Here is a 27,884-nt window from a genome sequence, read left to right as displayed (position 1 = left end):
TCAGCGCACAACTGCTTCCTTCAACTTTGATAGAGAAGAAATAGGATAAACATCTGTACAACCTTGAGGCTTCTCCTTTACCGGCGTGTCCGAGGGCAGCAAGGCATCCGGAATGCCCATGTAGTGAGGCAGCTCTCCGTCGTACCACACCAGGAGCTCTTCGTCCGGGTGAATGGCCTGCGAGGCGGTTGGGCAAATCAGAGCTTCCAGCAAGTTAATTTTCTGACTGGTATAAAAGCATGCACGATTAGAGTAAATGAATGTTGGCAAGTGCAGTTTCAAGACGGGACAAGAAAAGACAGCGACACACGGGGAACGGTGTCTTTCTCTTGTCCCGTCTTGAAACTGCATGCGTTCACCAGTATCCAATTATTAGTATGAACCAACTAGCCGAGCAACGCATTTTGATAGCCTATGATAAGGAAGTTGCGATGGGTTTGCGAGTGCTCCGCCGACGAGACACGCTAAACAGCCAGGCGGCAAGATGCAAAGATGCAATATACGCACGTAAATAAACCAACTCCGAATATAATACGAGGGGATACTTTGGGTGTCTAAGAAAAGGAAAAAAATATATAATAAAATGTTGTTACGGGGATGTAGGGAGTATATAAAAACTGTTTTTACAATATATATACAGGATGAGTCAGAGTAGATAAGAAGGCTGACCACCAACAATACGCAGCAGGACCCCCCGGGCGGTGCAGCGCCGTCTCGGCGCATGGTAGGCGAAGAATTGCGAGCGAAGTATGGCCTCAGCCACGAAACGTGCACGACGTCAACAGGCGTCGGACTTGAGGATGCATCAAACTGTAGCGGCGAAACATCGTAATTTACGTCGTTAACTTGACGTAGGACTTCATACGACCCTGTGTAGCTAGAGAGAAGCTTCTGGGAGAGACCAACCCGATGACATGGTAACGAAAGGAGCACCCAAGCACCTGGCGCGAACTTAACATCGCGATGGCATCGGTCATAACGCTCTTTTTGTATATGCTGCGAAGCTAATAAACGAGATAGGGTAACCTGACATGCCATGTGAGCGCGATTGATGACTTCACGAACGTACTCAGTTGCAACATGTGGCACAGAAGGGAGGATGGTGTCAAACGGTAATGTGGGGTCGCGAACATACAAAAGTTAAAAGGGTCAACATCCTGCGGTGTCATGTCTGGACGAGTTATACGCGAACTTCACGTAGGCCAGCTTGGCGTCTCAGTCGCGGTGATCGTTGGAGACGTGCATGGACAGCATCTATGTGATTGTTTCATTGAGACGTTCCGTAAGACCGTTCGTTTGTGGGTGGTAGGCGGTGGACAGTTTGTGCTCAGGGACATAAGAGCGGAGGAGGTCGTCGACAACTCGAGACAAGAACGAGCGGCCACGGTCTGTAAGTAACTGTCGAGACGCACCATGGTGGAGAATAACGTCATGAAGGAGAAAATTGGCGACGTTGGTTGCGCAACTAGTCGACAACGCCTTTGTTATCGCGTAGCGTGTGGCGTAATCACTACCTACGGCGATCCACTTATTCCCACTAGTCGTCATCGGAAAAGGGCCAAGCAGGACAAGGCTCACGCGAAAGAACGGTTGAGAGGGAGCTTCAATTGGATGGAGTCGCCCGACAGGTGCCAGGGGAGGTTTCTTCCGGCGTTGACACAATTCGCAGGTTGCGACTTAACGGCGCACAGTGCGGTAGAGACCCGGTCAGAAGAACCGGCGTCGTACGCGGTCGTATGTACGCAAAACTCCAAGGTGTCCCGCCGTCGGTGCTTCGTGAATTTGTTCGAGAACGACGGATCACAGATGACGAGGAAGGACAAGGAGCAACTCAGGGCCGTCAGGGTTGATATTGCGGTGGTAGAGGATGCCGTCATACAGCACGAACATGCGGCACATGCCGTCGGTGATGCCCAGATTCCACTCCGGCGATGATAGACTGTAAGGATGCGTCACGTTGTTGTTCAGCGCGCATGTCGGTCAAGTCAGTCAAAGCCATCACGCAGGCCACCGGATCATGCGCAACAGGATCGGGAGGATCTATGGGGTGACGCTAGAGGCAGTCAGCGTCCTTGTGGAGGCGTCCAGTCCTGTAATAGGCACTAAATGAAAATTCCTGGAGCCGCAGAAGCCAGCGACCATGCCGTCCAGTCGGGTCCTGAAGGGAAGACAGCCAGCAGAGTGCGTGGTGGTCTGTGACGACCGAAAACGTGCGGCCCTACAAATATGGCTGGAACTTGGTGACAGCCCAAACAAAAGCCAAGCACTCCCGCTCGGCGATGGAGTAATTTCTCTCGGCAGGTGACAGCAGGCGGCTGGCGTAACGCACTCGGTACCATTCTGTTGTTGGGCGAGAACAGCGCCGATGTCATTGCCGCTTGGGTCAGTGTGGACTCCGGTCGGTGCAGATGAATCAAAGTGGGCGAGTACGGGAGGGGTGGTCAGAAACCCGATGAGAGCGGCAAACGCGTGAGTCTGCTCCGGGCTCCATGAGGATGGCGTGTTCTTTAGAAGATCTGTCAAAGGCCGAGAAACGTCGGCGAAGTTTTTGATGAAAGGGCGAAAGGAAGAACACAGGCCGACAATGCAGCGTACGTCAGAAGCAGAACGTGGCACAGGGAAACTGCGTACGGCGCGAACTTTTTCCGGATCTGGTTGAACACCGGATCGTTCAACGAGGTGTCCCAACACGGTAATCTGACGGCGCCCGGATTGACACTTCGTGGAGTTCTGTTCGAGGCTGGCTTTCTGGAAGACCGCAGGAATGTGGCTGCCGAACGTGGGAGAAAAAACAATAACCTCGTCAAGGTAACAAAGACAGGTGGTCCCCTTGTAGCCTTACAGAAGAGAGTCCATCATACGTTCAAATGTCGGAGAAGCATTGCATAGGCCAAAGGGCATGATTTTGAACTGATATAAGCCATCCGGCGTGATGAAGGCCGTCTTCTCGCAGTCCATTTCATCAAATGAAATCTGCCAGTAGCCCGTTTGAAGATCGTTGGACGATGTTAAGAACGGCCCGCTGAGGTGCAAGTTTTGCCAGCCAGTTGCGACAGCGGCGTCAACTTTTCTTGGAAAGTTGCATGCACGTTGATGCATGTTGAAGCACCATGCACGATGCACGTTGAAGCCAAACGGCGTCACTAAATCTACTGTGTGCGGAGGACAATGCCGCGTCCTTGCCTCTCCGTCGCGAGAGCCGAGATGAGTTCGACGAACCAGGCTTTATGATTGAACACACCACGGCCGACCTGGTCTGCCGCGAGCGGGGGAGTGCCCGAGGAAACGTAGTTGGTACCCCCTTCCCACGCGCCGTTCAAGACGCAAGACAATGGACAACCGGTGGCCGCGCTGCTGGGGTCAGCTCGGGCAATAAAATGCGCCTTTCTAGACGTAAGCCCCGAGCTCTGCGAAGACCATCTGACGTCGGTGGGGGCCGTGAACCTGTGCGGAAGTGTGTGCGTGAGGGTGTGTGTGTGTCTCCCGCAGAGAGACGACCAGTTTACGATGACTGGTCGAACGTTTCCCTCACCTTGGGATCGAGGGAGGACCGAGTGTTTATAAACCGCTTGCGCGGTTGCTCAGTGTACTTTCTCTCACAGTCATGCTAGACTGATGAACTGCAACGTCCTTATGTAGATACTGTAAATAAACCCATATTCCTCGTTCTTGATGAGAAGCAGTCCTTCCCTTCAACAGCGTCCTCAGCGTGGATAAGTTGGACGACGGCATGGGCCAGCTACCTTCGAATTCATGCCGGACTCCAATATTGACAACGGATCACGAGCGATGGGATTGAGCCCCCAATCCTAACAACTGGCTGACAGCGGTGAGATAGATTTTGCGACGTGGTGCTGTATCTGCGGTGAGTGCTTGATTCTTGCTTTGACTCTCTAGGCTTCATTTTGTGGTTGTTCTGTTTACAACTATAGGGAAGCTAGATTGTTGATTGTTAGCTAGGTTGTATTTTCCTAGCTAGATTTAGCGAGCTGGACCAAGGCAGTAAAGCAGCAATCATGGAGTTAAGGACACTGCTGAGAGACGAGTTGCTGATTGTTAGTGAGGAACTGGGCCTAAATGTACGCAAGGAAATGCTAAAATCGGAATTATTGCAGCTAATTTCCAAACAGGCCAGTGAGGAAGAAATTGAAATGGGGTTTGAACTTCTGAAAAAGAGAAAAAGAACGAGAGAGAAAAGAACAAGAGAGAGAGGAACGTGATAAAGATCGCGAGTTAAGAAAAATGCAACTTGAACTTGAACGCAAACGTTTGGAGTTGTCTCAAGGAAGTGAAGGGGCTCTGGGACGATCAAGTGAGGCAGAATCATACCGCATGGACAGGCTATTAAAGCCATTTGAGGTGGGGACCGACATAGGCTTGTTCCTAAGCAATTTTGAAAGGACTTGCGAGAAGATGAACTTCGGTCCGAGTACATAGCCACAGCGGTTGCTGTCTATGTTGCCGTGTGAGGCCGCAGAGGTAATCGCCAGACTCAGTGCGGAAGATGCATATGATTATGCGGAGGTCAAGGCCAGTCTTCTGAAAAAATACCGCCTTTTAGCCGAAGCTTTTCGGCAAAGGTTTAGAAGCACAGGCAAGAAAGATAGCGAGGGGTATCCGGAGTTTGCATACGGCTTAAAGGCCAACCTAGTCGAGTGGCTGAAAAGCGCGGAAGCGTACGACAGCAGAGACATGATCATTGAATGCATGTGTCTAGAGCAGTTTTACTAAAGCATCCCCCAAGCTGTGAAACTGTGGGTGCAAGACAGAGGGAATGTAAACACTGTGGAAAGGGTGGCTGAATTAGCCGGAGAGTACGCAACGCGTAGAAAGTTGAACGCCGAGGACGGAAATTGGGATGGTCGAAATGGACCGCGGAAACCGTTTCCGTTCAAAAAGGGTTCGCAGACTAGACGATCGGAGCCTGTAGAAGTGGAGGAAAAACCCGCAGAAAAGAGCGAGGGGAAACTTAACGGGGAAACCGCACAAAAAAACAGAAAAGAAAACTCGAATCTTTTAGGCCGATTCGCTGTTATAAATGCCACAAACTGGGACATATAGCTGTAAACTGCGGGAAGCCTAGCCTAGTTTTCTCCTACGTGGAGGAAAAAGACAAGAATATGGAACTTTTAAGTCCATATCTTCACGACCTGCAAGTTAATGGCAAACCATGCTGAGTGCTAGGAGACAGTGCCGCCACGATGGACATTGTCTATCCGTCTTACGTGACGGTAGATGACTTCACCGGAGAAGTAGCATGGATCAAACAGGTTGTAGAAGGACACAGCGTGTGTCTGCCCATGGCCAAAGTCAAAATCAGTGGTGTTATAACGTCATCACGCAGCCAAACCGGGAATGGAATCAGTTTATTCAGTGCCGGCGTACATATATATATATCGCTATGTGACGTCACATGGATCATGGCAGTTAGCCCGCCCAGTACACATGCGGCATGACGTGCTGCGCTATCACAAGTGGACCATTCGGGGACCTAGAGACTGAGGCTGCAGTTTCCAAATTTGTGTCACTGCAGTACCCTTACATCTTTTCGAATCGTTCGAATCGTTCGAATCAGTTACTGCGTGACAAAGGGCTTATATTGGGAGAGGGCGTAGTACAGGCATTGACGCGAGGCCAAGCTCGTAAGATCGCGTCGCTTTCGGCTGAAAATGCACAAGCTGCTCCAGCGGAAGCAGGAAAAGGTATAACTTCAATACCCGAATCCGAGGTAGGCTCGAGGGACAACAAATCGGTGGAGGAGAGCCTGCCAGCTGACCAGCTCAATGTGAGCGTAGCACTAGAGTGTCAAAGTTCAAGCCTGCAGGAAGAGCAAGCTGACACAATCTCAAGCGAGACAGGGTAGTTATTATCACCGGCCTCAAAGAACTTTGATCAGCTCTTGCGTGTGGATAGAGAGTCACTGGCAGCCGAGCAAAAGAATGATGAGAGCTTAGCTAAATTACATCACACTGCTAAAGAAGGCATTGCTAGGCGCAACGTGACGATACATGAAAGAGGAGGATTGTTGTATCGGCACTACAGAGATCGAAAGGGTAGGATTCTAGATCAATTAGTCGTACCTACTAAGTAAAGCGAGGACCTTTTGAGTCTCTGTCATGGAAATGGGTGGTCCGGCCACCGAGGCATAAAAAATCTAAGGAAAGATTGCTCATGGAATACTACTGGCCTGGCTGTTTCAAAGACGTGGAAAACTTTGTAAACTCATGCGACGCATGCCAACGCTCGGGTAAACCAGGAAAGACATGGAAAGCTCCACTAAAGGTAATGCCCTTAATAACAGAACCTTTCAGACGACTTGTGATAGACACGGTAGGGCCTCTACCAAAAACAAAATCGGGTTACAGGTACTTGTTTACCATGATGTGCCCGGCTACAAAGTTTCCAGAAACAATCCCTCTGAAAGAGCTCAGCTCCACCGAAGTAGTAGACGCGCTTTTGACAGTGTTTGCACGAGTTGGGTTTCCAGCCGAAATTCAGGCGGATCAAGGGTCAGTATTGACGACCGCACTGACTTCCACATACTCGCAAAAGTGCGGGGTAAAGTTAATACACAGTTCTGTCTATCACCCTCAGTCAAACAGTGTAGAGAGGTGGCATTCGGTGCTTAAGCGAGTTTTGCGTGCGCTCTGTTACGAGCATAAGGAGGACTGGGAGAACTGTCTGCCGGCAACTTTGCTTGCTTTGCGAACGGTTCCACATGAAGCGACAGGGTTCTCGCCAGCAGAACTAGTGTATGGGAGGACACTCCGTTCTCCACTGAGAACGTTAAGAGAGATGCGGGAGGAAAAAGGGGAGAGTCCAACAGTGGTTGAACACGAGCTAAATCTGCTGGAACGGCTCACCGCAACTCAAGAACTAGTCGAAAAGAACATGGGAGTAGCTCAAAAGAACGCCAAATTCTATTACGACAAGAACGCGAGGCTTCGTACGTTTAACACCAGAGACCAGGTCATGATCCTCAAACCTTCAAGAAAGAACAAGCTTGAAGTTCACTGCGACGGGCCCTTTAAAGTGCTGCACAAACTTTCAGATACTAACTATGCTCTGAAAATGCCCGGTCGCAGGAAGGAGGTTGGGATATATCACTGCAATTTGATGAAGCCGTATGTAGAGCGGAGCGGGGTCGTTAACTATACCATCAAAGAGCAGGATGGCACTAGTACCAAGTTTAAGGAGAATAGGGCAACCTCCAACTCTGAAATCGGCCTAGAAGAAGTAGTAAAACATTCAGTAAGCTCGCACGCTCTAAGACCCGAGCAGCTAGAGAAGCTAAAAGGGGTGTTAGGGGAATATATAGACAGGTTCAGCGATCGGCCAGGTAGAACCGAACTAATAACGCATGAATTAGAGCTGACATCAACCGAACCCGTAAGATCAAAGCCTTACAGTGTGTCTCCAAGACAGAGAGAAATAATGGAGGTAGAGATACAGCGCATGCTAGAGTTGGGAGTTATTGAGCCCGCTGAGAGTGACTACACGTCACCGCTAATACTGGTAGAAACCCCTAACAAGGACCCTCGTCCGTGTGTTGACTACAGGAAGTTAAATTCCATCACTAGGGATCAGCTGTACCCGATACCCAACATTGAGGAACGAATTGAAAGAGTTAGCGCTGCTAAATACATTTCAACTATAGATCTCGTGCGGGGGTACTGGCAAGTTCCCTTTCAGAAAGTGCCAGCCGCTATGCCGCATCCATCTCACCTGTAGGCACTTTTCGCCCTCTCGCACTCGGCTTCGGGCTGAAGAACGCCCCGTTTAGCTTCTCTAAGTTAATGGATATTGTCCTAAAAGACTTGCAGGAGTTCGCCTTGCCATATCTTGATGATGTAGCAATTTTTTCGGACAGCTGGGAACAACACGTATCGCACCTCAAACAGGTGTTCTCACGGTTGAGGGAAGCCGGCTTAACGATGAAAGCGGAAAAGTGTAGATTTGGTTGTTCACAGGTTACTTATCTGGGCCATTTTGTCGGCCAGGGCACGAGACGGCCGGCCAAGCTGAAAATAGCTACGATTGGAAAATTTTCTCAACCGCGCACGAAAACAGACCTTCGTTCATTTTTGGGACTTGTGGGGTACTATCAACGGTACATTCCGAATTACTCGCAAATGGCAAGTCCATTAACGGACGCCCTCCGAAAAGGAGCACCAAGTAGCGTACCGTGGGATAAGGACAAAGAGAACGCTTTCCAAAGTTTGAAAACGCTATTGGTTTCTCGTCCTGTGCTTCGCGCGCCAGACTACACAAAGGAATTCATAGTTCAATGCGACGCAAGCGACAGAGGTATGGGCGTGGTACCTAGTCAGGTCGGCGACGATAACGAGGAGCATCCTATCCTCTATGCCAGCCGTAAACTAAATGTAAGAGAGGAAGCCTACAGCGCTTCAGAGAAGGAATGCGCTTGTTTCGTTTGGGCTGCCCAGAAGTTGTCGTGTTACTTGTACGGAGCGAAGTTCATCTTCGAGACCGACCACTGTCCTCTGACGTGGCTCAATCAAATGTCACACAAAAATGTCCGCTTGCTCCGATGGAGTCTCACTCTCCAAGAGTACAACTTCTCCGTTAGATATAAGAAGGGAAAGTTGCATAGCAATGCGGATGGTTTGAGCAGACTAATTTGAGTTCTGCGTTTGAGGGTCCCGCCTAAATTTTAGGGTTACTAGTGTTAGTTTTATTAAGCCAAGAAGATCCCCTCTCATTTAGCAGGATTCCCTCCATGATTGCTGAATTTGTCAGCACGAAATTGCTTCAAAAATTGGCATAGCGAAATGCAGCAGTTTCTGTTTATGCACTTATGTTTTTTTGGAAGCCTAGCGGGTCTAAAGTGGGAGCCAATGTACGTCATCTCGGCGCAGAGCCGTGTTGTGGGGTTCATGTTGCAGTTGCCTGTCCTTGTTGGATGTTTTGGGGGGGTGAAATTACACAAGTGGTCGCTGCGAGCCAAGGCATAACCCCCTGGCCACCAGCCGTTCTCTTCCTGCCCAGCGGTTGTCAGCGCTAGACAGTCGAGATTTTCCGGGCCATGGAGGCGCTGTTAAGAACGGTCAGCTGCAGTGCAAGTTTTGCCAATTTAGTTGCGACAGTGGCCGCAACTTTCCTGGAGCGCCGCCGCCAACCTCTAGCCATGGCGTGACTAAGTCTACTTTGTGTCGGGAACAATACGCGCGTCCTCCACTCTCCGTCGCTTCAGCTAGGATGCGTTTGACGAAGCAGGCTTTGTGCTGAAACCGCCACCGTTACGCTCTATCCTCGTCGCCGTTGTGACTGAATGAGTTCGGCGGGCCAACTATTGTTACCGAACCCACCAACGCGGACCTGATCTGCTATGAGTGGGGGAGTTGCCGCGGGAACGTCGTCGGAGACCTCTTCCCACGCGCCGACCAAGACGCAAGACAATGGCTACCCGGGCGCACTGCGAGGGTCCGCTGCGAGTTCTACGAAATCCGTGTGATGTCGGTTTCGGACCGAGAACCTTTGTGTGTGTGTGTGTGTGTGTGTGTGTGTGTGTGTGTGTGTGTGTGTGTGTGTGTGTGTGTGTGTGTGTGCGCGTGTGTGTGTAAACCGTCCCGCGGAGAGGCGGCGTGTTTACGATGACTGAACGAACGTTTCCGCCACCTTGGAATCGGGGGAAGACCGAGTGTTTATAAACGGCTCTTGTGCGGATGCTCGATGGACTTTCTTACGCAGTCATGTTAGAATGAGACACTCTCTCAAGCAGTCGTGTTAGACTGACGTACTTTCTCTCGCAGTCATGCTAGACTGATGAACTGCATGTAAATACTGTAAATAAACCCATATTCCTCGTTCTCGATGAGAAGCAGTACTTCCCTTCATCAACGTCCTCAGCGTGGATAAGTTGGACGGCGGCATGGGCCAGCTACCTTCGAATTCATGCCGGACTCCAATCTTGACAACGGATCACGAGCGATGGGATTGAGCCCCCAATCCTAACAGGATTCACACGCTGGGCGTTGTCGCAGACGGAGTAACGCTTCACGGCAGCGCAGCGCGCGCTGCCGTGAAGCCAGACTTTAAAGCAAGGTTCTCCGCCATTTAGTTTCGTTATCGGTTAGGGATCCCACGTCCTCCTCACCCCTGCGTGTCGAAGATCCCTTCTTCTCTCTATCATGGTCGCCCATTCTCTTCCGTTTTAAGGGTCGCCATTTTGCGTTCAGTAGTTAGCGAATAGCTCACGCGTTGCCGGCAAACTCATACGCCATTCGTTCCCGCGGCGATCCCTCAGTCAGCGCGAAGCGCTACGCGATACAGTGGTGAGCCAAATCACCGTGATGAGTATCGGCTCCGTCGCGCTTGCTCCGTCGCCGTTGCGGTTGCGAGGGCTTCTCCGTCCGCGCTGTCACCCGCTATCCTATCCTATTCATGAAGAAAGCTCGCCTATAATCCGCGCCCCCACTTTACTGTCACATATTTTTTGAAATTTGGTGCGGTTTATAAGCGCAAATTCACGGTAAATTCCAGATTTTCCTTCTTAAGCGGAATATTGGCTATGAGAGCTTCCATATAAATATACATGGGAAAGGAGAAATTGATTTGCTTGGATCCCACTGCACTGATTTCTGCTTAGATTTCTCGCATGAGAAAGAAAGCCTCGGCGTCTAGCTAATATATTAGGCAGATATTTTTTTACTCGGTCCGCGAGCTTTTTTTCAAAACGTATTTTAATATGTAAAAAAAAAGCAAAAGAACTGATTTATCCAGTTTCGAACTCTGTAACTCAGTAATACATTAAGATATCACAATGTTTGCCATTCTGAAAGCCAGCTTTCTAGCTTTTTAGGCCCAAAGTATGTTTGCGCAATGTAACCTAAGCAGAACGCTAATCCGGGGACCCCTTTTAGCATCACTTTCTGCGTTTGAAATACCTACATTTCAACCGCGTTTTGTGCGTTATCCGAAGAAAACTTCTTTCATTGGCACATAAAAACTTAAGCATTTAATTTTTCTAATTTCCTTTTTACTAAAGTTAATTGCACTTCTCTGTATCAAGGGTATCCTGACAACAAGAGCAGTAAGCTTTATTGCATCCGCAACCATGGGACTTGATTACTGGCCTCTGTATTTTCTTAGGCGCTGCACAGAAGCTAAAAAAAAAAAAGCGGAATCGAACGCGGCAGGCTTTTGTACAGGCAGTACATTCAGGGCATATTCGTCCGCTAAGCTTGAAATATGACACCCTGATTCGACAGCTGCGGGGAAATGCAAAAACTATCCTGGGGGTAGGTATTCTGTGAGACTCTACCTAGTGGTCATGTCCATTTCGTCTGCTGCTGAAGTGATGATTGGCTGTGGCGCCTGGTTGCTGCGCACGCGCAGCCCACCAGAGCCAATCAGCATTTCAGTAGCAGACGAAATGGACATATCCACTAGGTAGAGTCTCACAGAATACCTACCCCCCTTTACTCGGATTTAAGTAATCGTTCGAACTCTTAGAATGGTCGAGAGAAACAAAGCAAATGGGGGAAATATGGAGGTTAACTAGAAGGGCAAATCCCGTTTGCTACTTTGCACTGTGGAACAGGGAAGGTAGAGAGATTCAGAGAAAGGGAGCACATACACACACAATGTGAGGCGGTCGTTATCACCGCAGGCTATCGCAGCACACGATCGCTTTTAGCACAACGAACGCCACAATTAATCCGGAAACTTCTACTACGGCGTCTCTCACGTGATATCGACCAACTAACCAACCAATGGACTATTTCCTTCTCAGCTGCCTCGCTAGCAAAGCGGTGCACTTTGCATCCGCGCGGCGCAGCCTGGCCGCTGTAGCCTCACCTTTGTGGCCCTGTAGTAGAGGTTGCCTTCGTGAAGGAGCAGCAGCATGTCCAGATTCTGCTCCTGCTCGTGGCGGGCGCACTGCACGTACGTCATCCACGATGGCATCACCGCATCGGCACCGTCCACGAAGAAGCGCACGCGGCCGCTGGCACCATCGATGGCCTGCGAACATGCGACCACGTCACTCTTCGGCTCAGAGACCAGAGGAACAAAACACGTCCTTCGGGGCGTAATCGGGAATTATGGAATTTTGGAGCAGATCATTTTGAGGACCATAGACAGACAGACCATAGACTGCGAAATGATTCCTTAGGAGAGCTTGTCTCACTTTCTTGCCTCGTTACATGGGCCGTTTTGGATTTTAGGAAAATGATAGGCATCGATGTTGAGAGACAGTAAGGTGGCTGTATTGATTAGGAGAGCGAACCCAAGTAGCGAGTTATTCTAGCTGAGAATAAGAGAAAGTAGTGGAGTTTGGAAATTGGGTAGCGCGTTGGGTAGGAGTTGGGTAGGAGCTGACTTTATTTGAATGACATTTCATCAGTAAAAGAATAAATATCTGCAGACATATGCACCTGTCACCCGCTACAGTAAACACGCCTTTCGCTGTTTTCCGCCCTGCTGAGCAGTAGACTGCGTACAGTCTTCAGTATTCTTCAAGTTAAACATCATGACTGTGGCGATAGCGGCATTCGCGTGAGAAGGACGTTCAGTAAATCTTACATTTTAGTTCGCCTGTCTTTTTCATTGATTACAGCAAGAAGAACAAGCCGCAACTTAGGAGCAGGTAGGAAACATCCCGCGATATCAACTGCAGTTTGAAAACATCTCCGAGGTAATTTGCTTATTATTCTACATTGACGCGCTGGTAAGCTGATCCGGTGAAGCACGACATACAAAAACGCTTTAGCAAGTCATCGCTTCTTTGTAACCACAAATAAACAACAGCGCCATTAAATATACTTCAGAAAACATTCTCTAGCTGATTCTCAGTCTTCACAGAGATCACATCATAGTTTGAAGTCTTAACTTGAGGACCGTTAAGAACATTAATAAGGTTTTCCTCTCGTTCATACAGCGTTCTGCCTCTCTTCCAATGCAATATTCAAATACGTATGTTAAATAATTTCAGGCTATATGGCATCACCAGGCAATGTTTAATGAATTTTCTTTATCTGTGAAAATTAAGGCTTCGATAACAACCTCTCTTCCCATCTGTGGGCGTGAGGGAAAAGCGAAATGTGATTGTATGTTCATGGGCATGTAACCTTTTATCTGAGAATAAACTCGAAAACAGCAGGCGAAACTTAGAACAGCTTATAAATTTGGCAGCTTAAACACCGTAGTAGTCGTCGTCATCATCATCATCATCATCATCATCATCATCATCATCATCATCACTAGGGCTTTGAGGAAATTTCGCTCTGGGCCTCAAAATTTCTTGATCGGGCTTTCAAACAGAAAGGAACAAAATCCCCCGCATCATGTGGAGTCTCAAGTAGTACGCCAAAGAATTCGCTAAGCAAATCGAAGGTGGGAATGTAGATAACAGACTTGTGCACGTTAGAGAAAAAAAGTAACCAATTACAATGGCAATGCTTTCATTCGAAAATAGATTACACTGACCATCTACTTCCAGATAAAAGTAACTAAACAATTACTAAAATGTCATTGTTTACTTGTATGTTACATTGGCCGTAACCTTCGTGACCATTACACAAACGCATTAAACAGAACGGTCTGGCTTGGCTGTCTCATGCGTCATTTCCAGCCCCTTGCACGTTCTTTATTTTCTTTCAAAAGCGCTTTTCGAAATTCTCGTCCGTGATCTCTCAACCCACCGCGGTGGCTTAGCGGCTATGGCGTTCCGCTCTTAAGCAGGAGGTTGCAGGCTCGATTAGAAAAAAGAAGTACAAAGAAAAAAGAAAAGCGCACGTTAAATCACTCCAGATTGTAAAAGCAATCCAGGGAGCCGTTCTACGGCGCGCCTCACAATTGTATCCCGGTCGTCGCACGTGAAAACACAGAATTTCATTTCATTTCTTTTTCATATTCTCACGTTTTCCTGCAGAGACACCAGCAGCCAGACTGAAAACTCGCTCAGCGTTTGCATGGAAGACTGGAAGACTGGCGTTCTAACGTGCACCTTGTGCACACGGTTCTGGTTACTCAATGCAGTGATGCTCGCGTTTGAGGGCCCTGCTGTGAAGCGAATAGCCTCGCTATTGCCGAGGCTTGCAGAAGGCGCGTCTGGTAGGCCTATATAAAGCAGAAGAAGTCGCTCATAGGTCATTTACTGGCATCAACACCCGAAGTGGTTATATATGTATATATATATATATATATATAAGCTTTCCTTTTTAACTACTCGAGTCGCCGCTGTCGGCATCTACCTGAGTCCCCGGTCTAGGCGGTGCGGCGATCTGTGTGGATCTATTGATTCGTTTGATGTGGGGCATCAGCAGTGCCCATAGTGTAGGGAACATATCTTGCGAGTCAGAGCAACAGCGATTGAAATTATCGGTCAACATCTGGTGGCACCCCCGTTAAAATACAGGAACAACTACCGACGCCCGACTTTCACTACTGTAACGCGTTACGCTACTGCCTAACTAATGTGTGATTGCATCATTTTGCACTGATGCTTTAATCTTCTGTTTCTCATAACATATTTCGCGCGAATAAACACTACTACAAACAAAATACAATCAGTTTCAGAATACTAACACCTAGTTGTCTGGATAAATGAGAGAAATTACTATTTGGAAAATCATAAAATGGCACTCAAACCTAAAGGAAAGAGAAACGCTGCCAAAAGGAAACGCAGGGGGCTGTAAGAGAACTACGCGATAGCACAAGGCATCTGTGCTGTTGCTCAGACTTACCTGCGGTGTTGTGTCTAAAATCAGACGACTAATCCGGATGAAACGATTGCATGATGTAGGCTGGCCAAAAATAATAAATATACAACTGCAGCAGTACAGTGATCCACTGGCTCGGCGTCCTTCCGTGTTTTGCTTACAGCAAAATATTCGCGAAAATAAAGCCAGAAGGGGCATTTGGTACATGTACAAAAAGAAATGTTGAATCGCAGTCGAGAAAAATAAATGACAAACGAACCGGTAAGGATTCCGCAAACGATAGAAAGCTCATTTCTCCTCTTCCACCTTTTTTGTTATCTTCAAAAATTATGCCGAGAAAACGCCGGAAATAGCGGCTGGATTTAAAAAACAAAAGTAGCAGTCAAACTCCGAGATAATATGATTAAAAGCGTCAATTAGAAAATTGTAGGGCGACATGAAAAACTCGCGATACAGCTTTCTGTGGCTCAATGCGATTGGCTCCCTCGCGCAGCTTGCGCAAAGGAACCAATCGCGACTGAGAATTGCGATCCCGATCGGGCTTGATCAGAATCAGAAATGTGCCCCGTGACCCCCGTATTAGATATACAAACCAAATATTTCGTCAGCGCAGTGCCCGTCGAGTTTTGATTATTTAGTCATGTAATTAAACAATGAGTTTATTAGTACGAAAGTCGCTATAATCAGCTGTTGTAGCTGTTTGCAGGTCAATCGGGTAATTAATTATTCAGTTAGTACTAATTCATGCTACTCAACAGCAACTGTAGAGGTCAGCAAGCCGATCGGTAGGAATAGTAGGAATAGATCCAACGATAGTAGGAATAGATCCAAAATACTAGGAATAAATCCAACGCACCTTCTCGTGATATACAGGGTGTCCCAGCTAACTTTAGCCAGAGTTTGAAAATATTCCAATGTCACGTAGCAGGTCAGAACCAAGGTAGCGTTATTTGCCGTCGCTTGCAGATACTGAAATTATTGTTTTCATTACGCCTATTTAGACAATTAGTATTAATTAATTAAGTTATCAAATATTATAGTTAGATGAAAAATGTCAATGAGAACATTGTAGAGCGACATGAAAAACTGCCGATACAGCTTTCTGTTGCTCAATACGGGCTGCATAAGAGTGTTTTTCCAAGCGTGAAAGAAGCCCGAGAATACATGCAAAGTGGCTGGAGCGGCCAGTCGCGCGGAAATTTTGTGTGCATTTGCGGGCTTCTTTCACACTTGGAAAAACACTTTTATGTAGCACGTATTGAGGAGCAGAAAGCTGTATCGGCAGTTTTTCATGTCGCTCTACAATTTTCTCATTGACACTTTTCATCTAACTATAATATTTCAGGAATTGATTAATTAATTAGGACTAATTACCTAACTAGGCGAAATGAAGAAATAATAATTTCAGTATCTCCAAGCGACGGCAAGCAACATTACCCTGGTTCTGTCCAGTTACGTGGTATTCGCACATTTTAAAACTCTGGCTAAAGTTAGCTGCGACACCCTGTATATACAGACTCCCAGCACTTCATTTCGGGATGAAATAAAATGAACCTAGCGCTGTTTCTTTCATCGGAGCACCACATTGACAAGTGCAATGTGAAAACCTGTAGTATACGTGAGCTTTACTCGCTTGCGAGCAGGCTTGCGCATTCAAGGCAGTTTCTCGCTGCAGGAACGGAGCATAAATATGCATTCGCGTCACCAAATAAAATTGGATTATACGGGCCGCGAACTCGTCAATATGCAAGCGGCATTGAAAACGCACAAGAGTGTCATAAAAAGCACCGAGACTGCAGCAAACACGCATGCATACACACCGCCAAAACGCGCGAACAGCCGCGGACAGTGCTTCGCCGCCGCGTCCGCGCCGTGCTGACCGAGCAAAGTGCGACAGCAGCGCCGCGAGATGCGAGGATTGGTAGTGGGTCCACGCAGCCACAGGAGTTTGAAAACTGGACCTAGTCTGGTAACGATGCGCCGCCTCGCAGCAAGGATTGCTTACCAGGCGTGCAATCAGCAGACATGCAGCTTCTCAAAACTGAGGTCACAGCAAGCACTCTTTGTGCGCATGAAATAGGTCTATTGTCGCACTAGTATAGTCAATCTGTGGAGCCCCTGATCATATGAATGTGCGGGAGGTGAGCGCGAGGGTGACGTCGTACGCAGGCACATAACACCAAACATAGAACGCAAGGTTCAGATGCGACGCTGCAGCAACAAGGAGCTTATATTTACTGTTTGTCCACATCTGATAGTTTCATTGGATTTTTTAACCAGAAATATGCTTCCTAAAAGCGAGATTTCCGTCCTCCTTCCCCTCGCTTTGCGGGTGCTTTCTCCTGGCTGTCGCTGTCTTGCCGATTAGTCGGCAAATTGGGCCACTGGTTGTGCGCGCAATATACGTGCCAATTCTTGGCCAATCCGCTCGATAGGGTACGTGCCGCTGTGACACAATGGTTGTAGAAGCCTTGAATATATTTAGGCGCGTGTCGCACTGCTGCGTGCGTACATCTCTCATCAACATTCTTTCATCAACTAGCGTCATACATCGCCTTCGTCGTCGCCGCAGGGAGAGCTGAAAGCTACAGCTGATGATGCCGTGCGCGTGTCATTCATTATTGCTGCTGCTAGCTCGCTAACTCAGACAAGCTTCGCGTCATTTAGGCTTCAATAAGGCGTTCTTTCTTTTTTTTTGCAATCTCTCTACCCCTTCCCTTTTGTCTATTTATGGGATCTGAGCACGCGAGCCTCGCAAGCCTCACCTCCCAGACTAGCGCCGGATCTCTGCAGAGGGCTAGTGCCAGCTTTGATGCGCCCGGGTACGGTCCCATCTGCGTGTCCTTCGGAATGTGGTCGGCAGCGAAAACGCCCACTTGGCAGCCGGGTACAGAGGAGACGCCCAACCGAAGCTGCCTCGGCGTGCCTGCGACAACCCCTGCGCACACCAGCCCAAATGAGTGGCACGACACCCATGAACACTCGACACGACTGCCACTTTCTCACGTCATTAGCGAATAACAGCTCCGCCAACTATTCATGCAGCAACTGAGAACACATAATTAGAACAAAGATACTGCAGTCGACCGCATGCGCGGGTCCTTACACGTCTGCATTATAGTGCTGATAACGCACTAAGGCAACTGTACCGATATTGTGGCACTCGCCCCGTCTCGACAAAGTCCAAGGAAATGAACTTTGACTGATAATGACGCGTGCCAGTTCGAAAGTAGGCATGTACGTAAGCTAAACGTTGATGTGACTGCCGATGTTTGCGTGCTCACGAGAGAGAGGAAGAGAAAACAAACATCTTAATTTAACACCTATAGATGAGTTCTTCTACGGCCCCAGGATATGCGAAGCATTTGAGATACGTTTCCTAGTGATATCGATGTCTTTAGTCGCTCGTATCATTACCGACTGCTGACTGCTGCCAGTGTCAGTGACCATGACTGCTGCCAGTGTCAATTCGAATATTCCATTTTCGATATTCATTTTGTTTTCCGTTATTGGCCCGCCATGTAAAGAGAAACTGCACAAGTAGGCTGTACCATATTTAGACACGACTTCTTAAACAGGCGTTATGTCAATAATCTGCGGACGATCTCTTTGTTTTTCTTCTTGGGGCACTAATATACTATAATGGGGCTTGATAACATTCTGGATCATTGTCGGAGTTTCGCTACTATTTTACTGTTACATTCTTTCTCAATTGCTAGAATTTACCGGAAATGTGAAGAAATTTATCGGCTTCCTAGACTAGTCCATGAGCGGGGCCTAATGTAACTCCAGCGTGAAATGAGCGAACAGGAAACTAACACAGAGACTCTTGCGCGACGTGCATGCTTCTGGTAAACTCTTCTGTGCTTAGCCCTGTCCTTGCATCACTTACCGTGTTCAACGCTGGTTTTCAGCACTCCGTTTATTATACCTTATTTGTATAACAACAAGGAAAAAAATTCACGCAGAAACTCCTCTGTGAGTTATCTAAAACGTATAACCATTTCATACTGATGGCCTCTTTTCGTCGTACGCTGCTTTGTTTGGTATAATGGCGAGAAACACCGTGAGAGTCGTGTGGAGAAACGTGGTTGCTACGCCGTGATATTAATTAAGCCAGCATATGACGACCGCGTCATGCTGCCTGTGGCGTCGCTGTCAGATGGCGTGGGCGTCTTTCTTCTTCTGTTATTGCTGTAGCTCTTGGTCGCCATCACCATTTATTAAATCTTCCTGCTGCTGTTCCTCGCTTGAAACTGATTGTCGCTAATTTACGTGTACAACCATCTGATATGTCTTTATGTTTTGTTGATTTATTCTTATTAATACAACATTTTCTTGATGCAGTGAAAGCGACACGCGTCAACGACGGTTTTCCTCACTGGGTCGAGAGAGAAATGCTTAGACACTTTGAAAATCGCGCAGAGAAAAAACTGAGTTCATGGTGACGCACCCCTTGTTTCAACAACGGGAGCTCTATTTTGATTTACGAACATGTGGCGTCGCTTCCTAGTTTTCTTCCTCTGTGTGTTCGTTACTGTGAAGGCCTTGCAACATTAAAAAATTGAATACAGTTACAAAAGTGTATTATTGAACAGCACATTTGGTGAGTTGTGTTAATAACAGCAAATTAGTCCTTATTGATGTCAGAATATTTGCTAAGGTTATACAAAAATGTTAATTATGGATGATGGATGCGACCTGCAACGTGCGACGTACGTACAAAAGCAGACCATATTGAATGTATAGACCCTTTTATCCATGCTGTCGACGCAGTGTGGTCATGACACGAAAAATTTTCTGGTCGTGCATTTTTGACAGCCACGTTTTCCAAGGAGAAAATAAGTATCTTGTCTCACAGTTCACTCTAAGTATGCATGTTCATTATGCTTAAAGATATAAGGAACGTGTCCAATGTGTACAGCGCATCTATGCGACTTTCTTGTTGTACTTAACTATGCAATTTCTTTGTAAAGCATTCTATCTATGCAGCGAAGCTCGTGCTAGTTGGCGAGTTCTATGTATCTAGTGTATTGCAACTTTTGTTGCTCCAGACGGCTTAACGTAATGAGTTTTCGGACTTGAGTTGTGTAAACACAAAGAAAGATTATATATATATATATATATATATATATATATATATATATAAAACTTGAGTGGTGCTACAAGGTAAACAGAACAAATATTTAATTGCAACAGTTTCGATCGGTGGACAGATCTTCATCAGGGTTTACAAAAAAATGGCAGTTCGGCCCTGGTAGTGAAGACACCAGACCGCGTGCCCGGTCGTTCTCAGATACATCAAACCGAGAGGGACAGTTGTGACAGTGATTGACTTTCGGTGCTTTGGCAGATTTACAGCTGCCTTTGGCAACTATGCAGGGCAAGAGGAAGGCAAAGTCCCATGTATGTAGAGCAAGGAGGTCAGTGAGAAAAAAAAAAGAAAAAGAAAGAGAACGAAAAAAAAAGGAAAAAAGCACACAGGAGGAGGGAGACATAAGTCGGAGAGTGAAAGGGGCGGCAAGTAGCGGCAGCTAGGTTCCCGTTGACACGAGGCAAGGAGGGAGAAAACGGTCGCTGAGCAGCACCAGCGCGTGTGCTGCCGTTGTAGCGGGAGAGGGCAAGTTGAATCGGGCGGCAGGGGGCACGATAGAGAATGGGCCCAGAAGGAAGACGGAAGAGTGGCAACTTGTGGAAAGAAATAAAGTGGCATAGTACACATATACAAGGCACGGCCCGTTCCGGCAACTCTGTGGTCCAGCTACGGTGCGAAAAAAATGTATAGTTTCAAAAAGAATATATGCGTGGGATTCGCAAAGCGAGTGCACCCCTGGGCTTAGGTTTAGTGAGCCGAGTTAAAGAGCCTCCTTGTGGTCCAGTTTTTTAACTTTTAATCGACAACTGACATCAAGTCAGCTCGTGCCGATTCCAAGAAGGGGCAATAGGTCACTCAGAATGGCCACTTAAGTGGCAGGGTGCAGTTAACTGGACTTATTGGTCCTCCGCTCGCCCTCTTGAGGCGCATGCGGAGGGACGAGCAAGCAGTGGCCAGCGTCTCAATTTTAGAGTACAGAATATGTATTCGCGCTTCCCATGCACTCTCATGGCATATCCCTGAGGCACGTCAGCCGCCCCGGACTCTCATTAATTCATTTAGCGTACGTTCCAAATTTATGTTTGAAAAAAGATTCTCTCTGCTCGCGTGCACGGGTGTGTTGGAAACCAGACTGCAAGAGCACGACGCTCACGCGTTCAAAGGAGTGCTCTGGCTGTCGAACGTGCTTGGAGAAGGGTAAATTCGGGAGACTTCACATGCGCGCGGTGATTGTTGAACCGCAGGCGGAAAGGGGTCTCTGTCCGATATATTCCTGATTACACACCTCGCATCGAATTTTGTACACGACGTTACTGGAATCACAGTCAAGATTTGCGTTAATTTTATATACGAAGGACGAGTTTGATGCCTCAGCCGTGTCTATTGTTGTCATGTGACGGCATACCTTACAACGAGGTTTCCCACACGGCCGATGACAGCCCTTGGGCGTCTTTGACTTCTGTGTCCTCGCCCTGACTAACAAATCCCTTAAATTTTTGTTTCTTCTATACACAACCCGAGGCGGCCGCTTGAAGATAGCAGCGAGTCGGATGCTCTGTTTCATGATGTTGAAATGGCGGTTGAGAATGGCATTGACCCGCGGAGCATCGTAGTGTATGTGAGGACCAAGTTCGAATCTGATTGTGTATTGGTATTGCTCACCCTTTCTCCCATTATATGGGCTCGATCTAAGCTGCGGGCGCGTTCAATGGGATCGTCTACTATTTTTGGAGGACATTTTTGGCGTATGAGAGCAGATTTCAGTTCCTCCGCGTGTCGCTCAAATTAGGCAGATTAGGAACAGACTCTTCTGTACCTGTGGGCCTGGGAGTAGGGGATGCTTGTTTTGCAGTGATGGGGTGGCTACTATAGAAACGCAGATATTGCTGACGATCTGTCAGCTCTTTGTATAGGGACGTGGAAATGCGACTGCCACTCAGTGACAGAGTGACGTCGAGGAAGTGGATACTATGTTGGGAGAAGTTGTGCGTAAAGCAGATTGACGGGTGCAGAGAATCGAAATTGGAAATGAAGTCCAAGGGACTTTGTTAATTGTCGGCCCACACAAAGAAAATGCCATCCAGGAATCGCTTATAAAATATTGGTTTGATGGCCGAGTTTGCGAAGAAGGGTATTTCTAAAGATGCCATAAATATATTTGCATAATTTGGCGCCATTTTCGTTCCCGTGGCGGTTCCGCTGATTTGCAGATAATGCTTGTCCTCGAACTCAAAGTGACTATATTTCAGCACTAATTTTAGAAGAGTCTCAACTGTATCTTTCTCTAATTGCCTAGGTTGGCTTGAACCAGCGTAAGCTGAAACTGCGGAAGCTATGCCCACGGCGTGAGGTATGTTGGTGTACAAAGATGCGACATCCATAGTGACGAATACCCCCCCCCCCCCCCGGTACCGTTATGTTTGATACCTCCCGAAGGAAGTGATTTGTGTCTTTAACGTACGAGGGGAATGAAGATGGGATGTCCTTAATGAGACTGTCAATAAAGCTGGATATTTTCTCAGTCACTGTTCCATTAGTGGAAACGATAGGCCGACCGGGATTGTTAATTTTCTGAATTTTGGGTAGTAGGTAGAAACGGCCGGGGCCAGAGTTTCTTGGTAATTGCATCAATCAATATAATTAACGTAGCTTTGTTAATTACGCATGCAACGTCTCAACTTATCCGTATCTATAGGTTACCTATATGAACACTCGAATGAACAAATGATCTCACCAAGACTTACATTGGTTAGTATTTTTATTTGGTGCAGTAAAAAATAGCCGGCATATTGATAGTGCAGTAGCCTTCCTATAAAGTAAGTGTGAAAGCATGTTCACTAGGGTGGAGGATTGGACGATTTGGTATTGCATTCTAAAACTGGTGCAGCGCAACATGGAAAGGAAGAAACAGTTGGAGGTCAGCGCTCTGTTCCTCTGTCTGGCCGGCTCGGCTTGTTTCTTCCTATGTTGCGCTGTACCAGTTTTAGAGTGTGAAAGCATGAACAGGTTTTCTTGGCGCAAATCAAGTTCATGAGCTTAAACACACGTGCCCAGCCGTGCACTTCTGCCTTTACAATGGATTCTTCTACATTATACAAGAAGCTCCTCAGCGCTATGGTACATCACAGAAGATGTGCGTGAACATTGTGTGCGCTCCCGATTACACTTCTGAGCGTTGCTGGCATCAGGCTCGATTTCCAGGTGTCATTAAGAATAAAAAGACGGGGGACGCTTTGCCTTTAAGAGTGGAACGCGATAGCCTTCAAAGATCCGCCACTGCTTCTCACGCTTCCCGGCAACTGCAGCTTATGTAACTGTAATGTTTACCGGGAAACGCTGGCGGCGAATGCTATGCACGAAGGCGAGTGTTCTGGTAGAAACGCGGCCTCTTGCGTGGGCCGATCCCGGAGGTAGTGCACAGCCGCGCCAGGAATTTTTCATCATTTTCAGGTTTCTAACGTTGTTTCGCACTTTTAATATTTCAGTTTTAGAAGGAAGGAAAGGAAGGAAGAAAAAAGAGAAGCAGAAGGCAGGTAGGTTAACCGGAATAATGTCCGTTTGGCTACCCTACACCGGGGGAATCGAAAAGGGTAAAACAAAGATAACAGGGAGAGAGTGGAGGGATGGGAAGAATGAAATTAGCGGTGAGTTCACTGATGAGTGTAATAGTAATTGCGCTAATAGTCACAGACGTTCACACAAGCCCGTCGTCCTCAAGAAGCACAAAAGCGCCTTCACCGCTTTATGGGCCGATGAGCGATGGGGGCGGTGTTCCAGCAGCACGTGCACGGAAAGCGGACGATTGTCGAGTTTTTGGAGAGCGCTAGCAAGTTCTTGTCTTTCTGGGGCATATCGTGGACAATAGCACAGCAGGTGGTCGATGTTTTATTCGATGCCACAGATCTCGTATGCTGCACTGGCGGTCACTCCAATTAATGTAGAGTATGCCTTTGTGAAGGCAACTCCTAACCAAAGGCGACAGAGAAGCGTAGTTTCACGTCGAGGAAGTCCGAATGTAGGTCGGAGTTGCAGTGAGAGGTTTAATGGATTCAGTCGGGTAAGTCTCAAGTTTGGCGAGTTCCACTCGGTCAGTGAGAGACTGCGTGCCAGGTGTCGAAGCTGCCTTGCGGCGTCTGTCCTTGAAAGCGAAATCAGAACGCTGTGCTCTTTTTGAAGGGATGTGCGAACAGCGTTATCGGCGGAATCATTGCCACTGATTACACAATGGCCAGGTACCCATTGAAAGACAACCTCGTGAACTTTTTGTTGGACGTGATGGTGAAGTTTCACGATTTCGTATGTCAGCTGTTCATGACAACCGCGTCGGACAACTGACTGCGTGCACATGTATGGCGGTTTTAAGTCAGAGAACACAGCCAGTTTTCTCAGTTTTGGAGATTTAACATAAAAGGTATGCGCGGTGGATCTAGCGAGGCATGGCATATACATATACCGAAATATGTGCGCAAATGTTTGCTCACTGACAACGCCGCCGACGCCGACACGAGATCTGAGACACGGGGCCCTTAACGCTTTCGCGTTAACACGGCGGCCTGGGGGAACGCACTGTATATATTCTTCAGTACTTTGCAACAGATGGAGCAGCGCGAACATGTACGTTAGAATGAAAAGTACTAGTGTATTAGGAGGAGTGTTTGCGGCATATATTTTGGCTGTCTAATGTTAAGACCTAAAAAAGTAAATACCCTGATTTTGTGACCGTTATTACTGACATAGGTAAGGTAACGTGAAATATGAGCTCCGACACAGCGCCCGTGATGGAACTGACCCTTGGACTACAGGGCTTCATTGACACACGAAATACTGGTTTAATAACTACCAGTAACATGAAAGTGTTTAGCTCTGGAGTTTTTGGTATGTCTGCGCCGTTGTACAGTCTTGGGGGCCCCTTTTACCGCGCGCATTATATTTGAGCTAATAATTGAAGCAACAGTACAATATTTTTTTACGGGTAAGCTTCCTTTAGCGTCTCACAACCGTTCCAAAGTTATCGCTTAGCTCAAGACACGCCTGCATCTATTTCAAGTATTCAGAATGTATTCTAGAACTGGTACAGCGCAACATACAAAGGAAGAAACAAGCCGAGCCGGCCAGATAAAGGAACAGCGCTCTTTATCTGGCCGGCTCGGCTTGTTTCTTCCTTTGTATGTTGCGCTGTACCAGTTCTAGAATGCAATACCAACTCGCCGAATCCTCAATCGAGAATGTCGTCACGGGTTCAATAGCGAGAGTTATCTAATCAGATTGCGCGCGTGAAGCGAATACTGGCGTCGTATACATTCTCGACCACATTTCAGCGCCCGCGATAGCGCTGCAATGTACGACCATTCCAATCCGATGAACCGATGCCTTGATTCGTAGATTACATTCAGAGGAAGCAATATTTTGCGCGTCATCGTTGTCCTTTGATTGTTACTTTCTTTTACAGCGCAAGTTATATTCATGACTCACTCTTTTCGAGCAGCCTTGTTCTTCATATCACTACGACTTCACAGTGTAGACGTGCTACATCTTCATTGAGTGAATACTGAGAAATGGACTAGGATTTTTGTTGCGTGTGCGTTTACTCATTTTTACAAATAATTTATTATGAAAAACTGACTTTTTAATCTAAGAAGTTGTGAATGACAGCAACCTGGACACTCACAGAAGGTCTCAAGAATAAAGAAAATTTAAATGCTTATTAGTCTGCTTTCACCTGATGGTAAGGAAGGAAATTTTAATAAAAATATCCTCATGATAATTAAAAGCCTTTCCACTTAAAAACGTTTCATCTGAGTTTCCGCTTTGTAAGCTGTTACCCACTTGAAGGTGTTTCGTATTGTGGGTCCTTGACGTACGTCCAACCTTCGAACAAAGGGTCATTCCGAATTTTTCATTTCGAGAGGGCGTGCTACCCCCATGGCTTTCACCCCGGTTCACAATTACGCAAAAGACCAAACTTCTGCGTGAGTAGCGTCGTTAGTCCAAACCCACGAGCTACCCTAACTCGCCTCGCCTGTATCGCTGTATCGCTGGATAGGAAACGTCGCTTTCAAATCGACGCATCAGGAATCCGAAAAAAGCTGCGCTCGACTACCGCCCGTAGGCTTTTCATTTTGCACTTGGTCCTGTGAGAGATGAGGCAGGCCACCGACAAAAAAGTGCAACATACTAAAGAAAACGGCAGATAATGGAAGTGCGAAAGGCAAGGAGTTTAACCATGGACAAGCCCGATTGGCTACCGTACAATTGGGGAGGGAAAAAAGTTAATGGTAATTTAGCGGTAGATGTGAAAGAAATGAAGTAAGCATTACGTCGCACCTCTGTGAGGTCCCGGATCCATGATTTATGCCGAGTTTACTGAATTGCAGTGTTGTTCAGTACCTCACTCGACACGCGTCCTGTCTCTTCTAGGAGCGAAGTGTAACCGACGGTGGGGTCTGGAGCACACACACACACACACACACACACACACACGCACACGCACACGCACACACACACGCACACGCACACGCACACGCACACGCACACGCACACGCACACACACGCACACACGCACACGCAGACACGCACAAATATATATATATATATATATATATATATATATATATATATATATATATATATATATATATATATATATATATATATATATATATATATATATATATATATATACTTCAGCGGACCTCTCCCACGTGACCAGCTTGCCAAACTTCACACGGTTACACTTTTCTTCCAATGTAACAATCCTAATGCTACGTATTAATGTATAAACAGAGAGATAAGGAAAAAGAATGGACAGGTGGCGAGAGTGAACCCTGCAGTACACACAGTGTAGGCACTTTCAAGAAGCACAGTTGGTCTTTTGTGGCCTTGCGAATCGAATAATGCTTCGACCAAGTTCGCAGGATATTTTTCTCCGATAGTGGTCTGCCTTCGAACCGGGTAATTGTTGCTCACGGAGCAGTGCGCTGAGTGTGGAAATGGCAGAGAAGCTGCTGTCTCATCACCCACCGAAAATTGCAGCGCACTGCTGGACATTCCCAGAAAACTGTATATGCGACGCCCAGCCATACGCAACACAGCAGCACTGTTTTTCGGTGGCAGATTCCAGGTGAGAGAGAGGATGATTATGGAAATGAAGAAACGCTATCTCCTGCAGCAATTTAGGAATAATTAAATGAGTGAATGAATTCATTAAAAAAAAGGAGTACCGAACATCGGTGGAAGCACGCCTCCGTACATTGGGAAAGGAGTGAGGTACAAAAAGAGAAAAAAAGAGTCCAGTTGGCAGGCGAAGTCGCAGTTAAGGGTCGAGAAAATATAAGCGGGAACTTTTGGAACCAGTTTAATTTCAGTGTATATGTGTGATGTAGCGAGCAAATGATTAGTCACCGCCCAGCATGCGTCCTTTGCGGTAGTATAAGCACCCGCCGTTCTTGGTAATTAACGTTTACCAAATACAAATCTTGGCAATTACTTATCCATCGGCCATACCTCGCCGCGTATCCCTTAGTGACAGGCTCTGTGAACTACAGCTGCTCTGTCGCGGCAACTTACGACCATACTGTGACTCTTGCGGTTACGGTTGCCATACTCGTGGCCCTTGCGTTTGCGAGAATATACTATAAACATCGGTTTAGTGCACAGGTTAGAGAACAGACACTTTATAACAGCGTTTCTCGCCTTACATGCGCTCAACGCAAGCACCCTTTGCAGTATGTTCAGTGCGCGTCCCTTCAAGACAAAAGAGAGTTATAGCTCAGCGAGCCAGCAGACCAGCGTGCCCAGTGGACTAGACGCCAGTGTGCATGCGTGCTACAACATGCGCAGTGGCGTCTACGCTGGCCCGCTGTGCCCGGTGGCTCAAAGACGCGAACGCAAGCATAAGAGCGTGTTAGAAGACAGGGTGCTGTCTCGGGCCTCATGCCAAACATTTCCAAGCCAACAATCTATTAGCAACCATGCTGTCATTTCTATGCAAGCAGGTTATCTACTTCAACTTCTGGAGTGCCGGTCCCAGCCGCCGCCTACGGGAGCGCGTGAAGCCGCCGGCGGCTAACCGGCGGCCACATCGCTAGAAGAAAAATTGGCAGTGG

At 47.3% G+C, this 27,884-nt stretch overlaps 1 protein-coding gene across 1 annotated transcript; it reads right to left on the bottom strand.

Moving 5' to 3' along the window:
• LOC142575195 (PR domain zinc finger protein 12-like) lies at positions 1–26,125 on the bottom strand. The gene is made up of 4 exons (XM_075684361.1): positions 26,104–26,125; positions 17,450–17,622; positions 11,821–11,985; positions 1–177 (listed from the first exon to the last, which is right to left on the bottom strand). Exons 1-4 carry the CDS (start codon positions 26,123–26,125, stop codon positions 1–3), a joined length of 537 nt encoding a protein of 178 aa, XP_075540476.1.
• Positions 26,126–27,884: the final 1,759 nt, after the last annotated feature.

The sequence above is a fragment of the Dermacentor variabilis genome, chromosome 1, assembly GCF_050947875.1.
Source record: "Dermacentor variabilis isolate Ectoservices chromosome 1, ASM5094787v1, whole genome shotgun sequence".
Classification (NCBI taxonomy): Eukaryota; Metazoa; Arthropoda; class Arachnida; order Ixodida; family Ixodidae; genus Dermacentor; species Dermacentor variabilis.
This window is presented reverse-complemented; position numbering and strand designations above follow the sequence as displayed.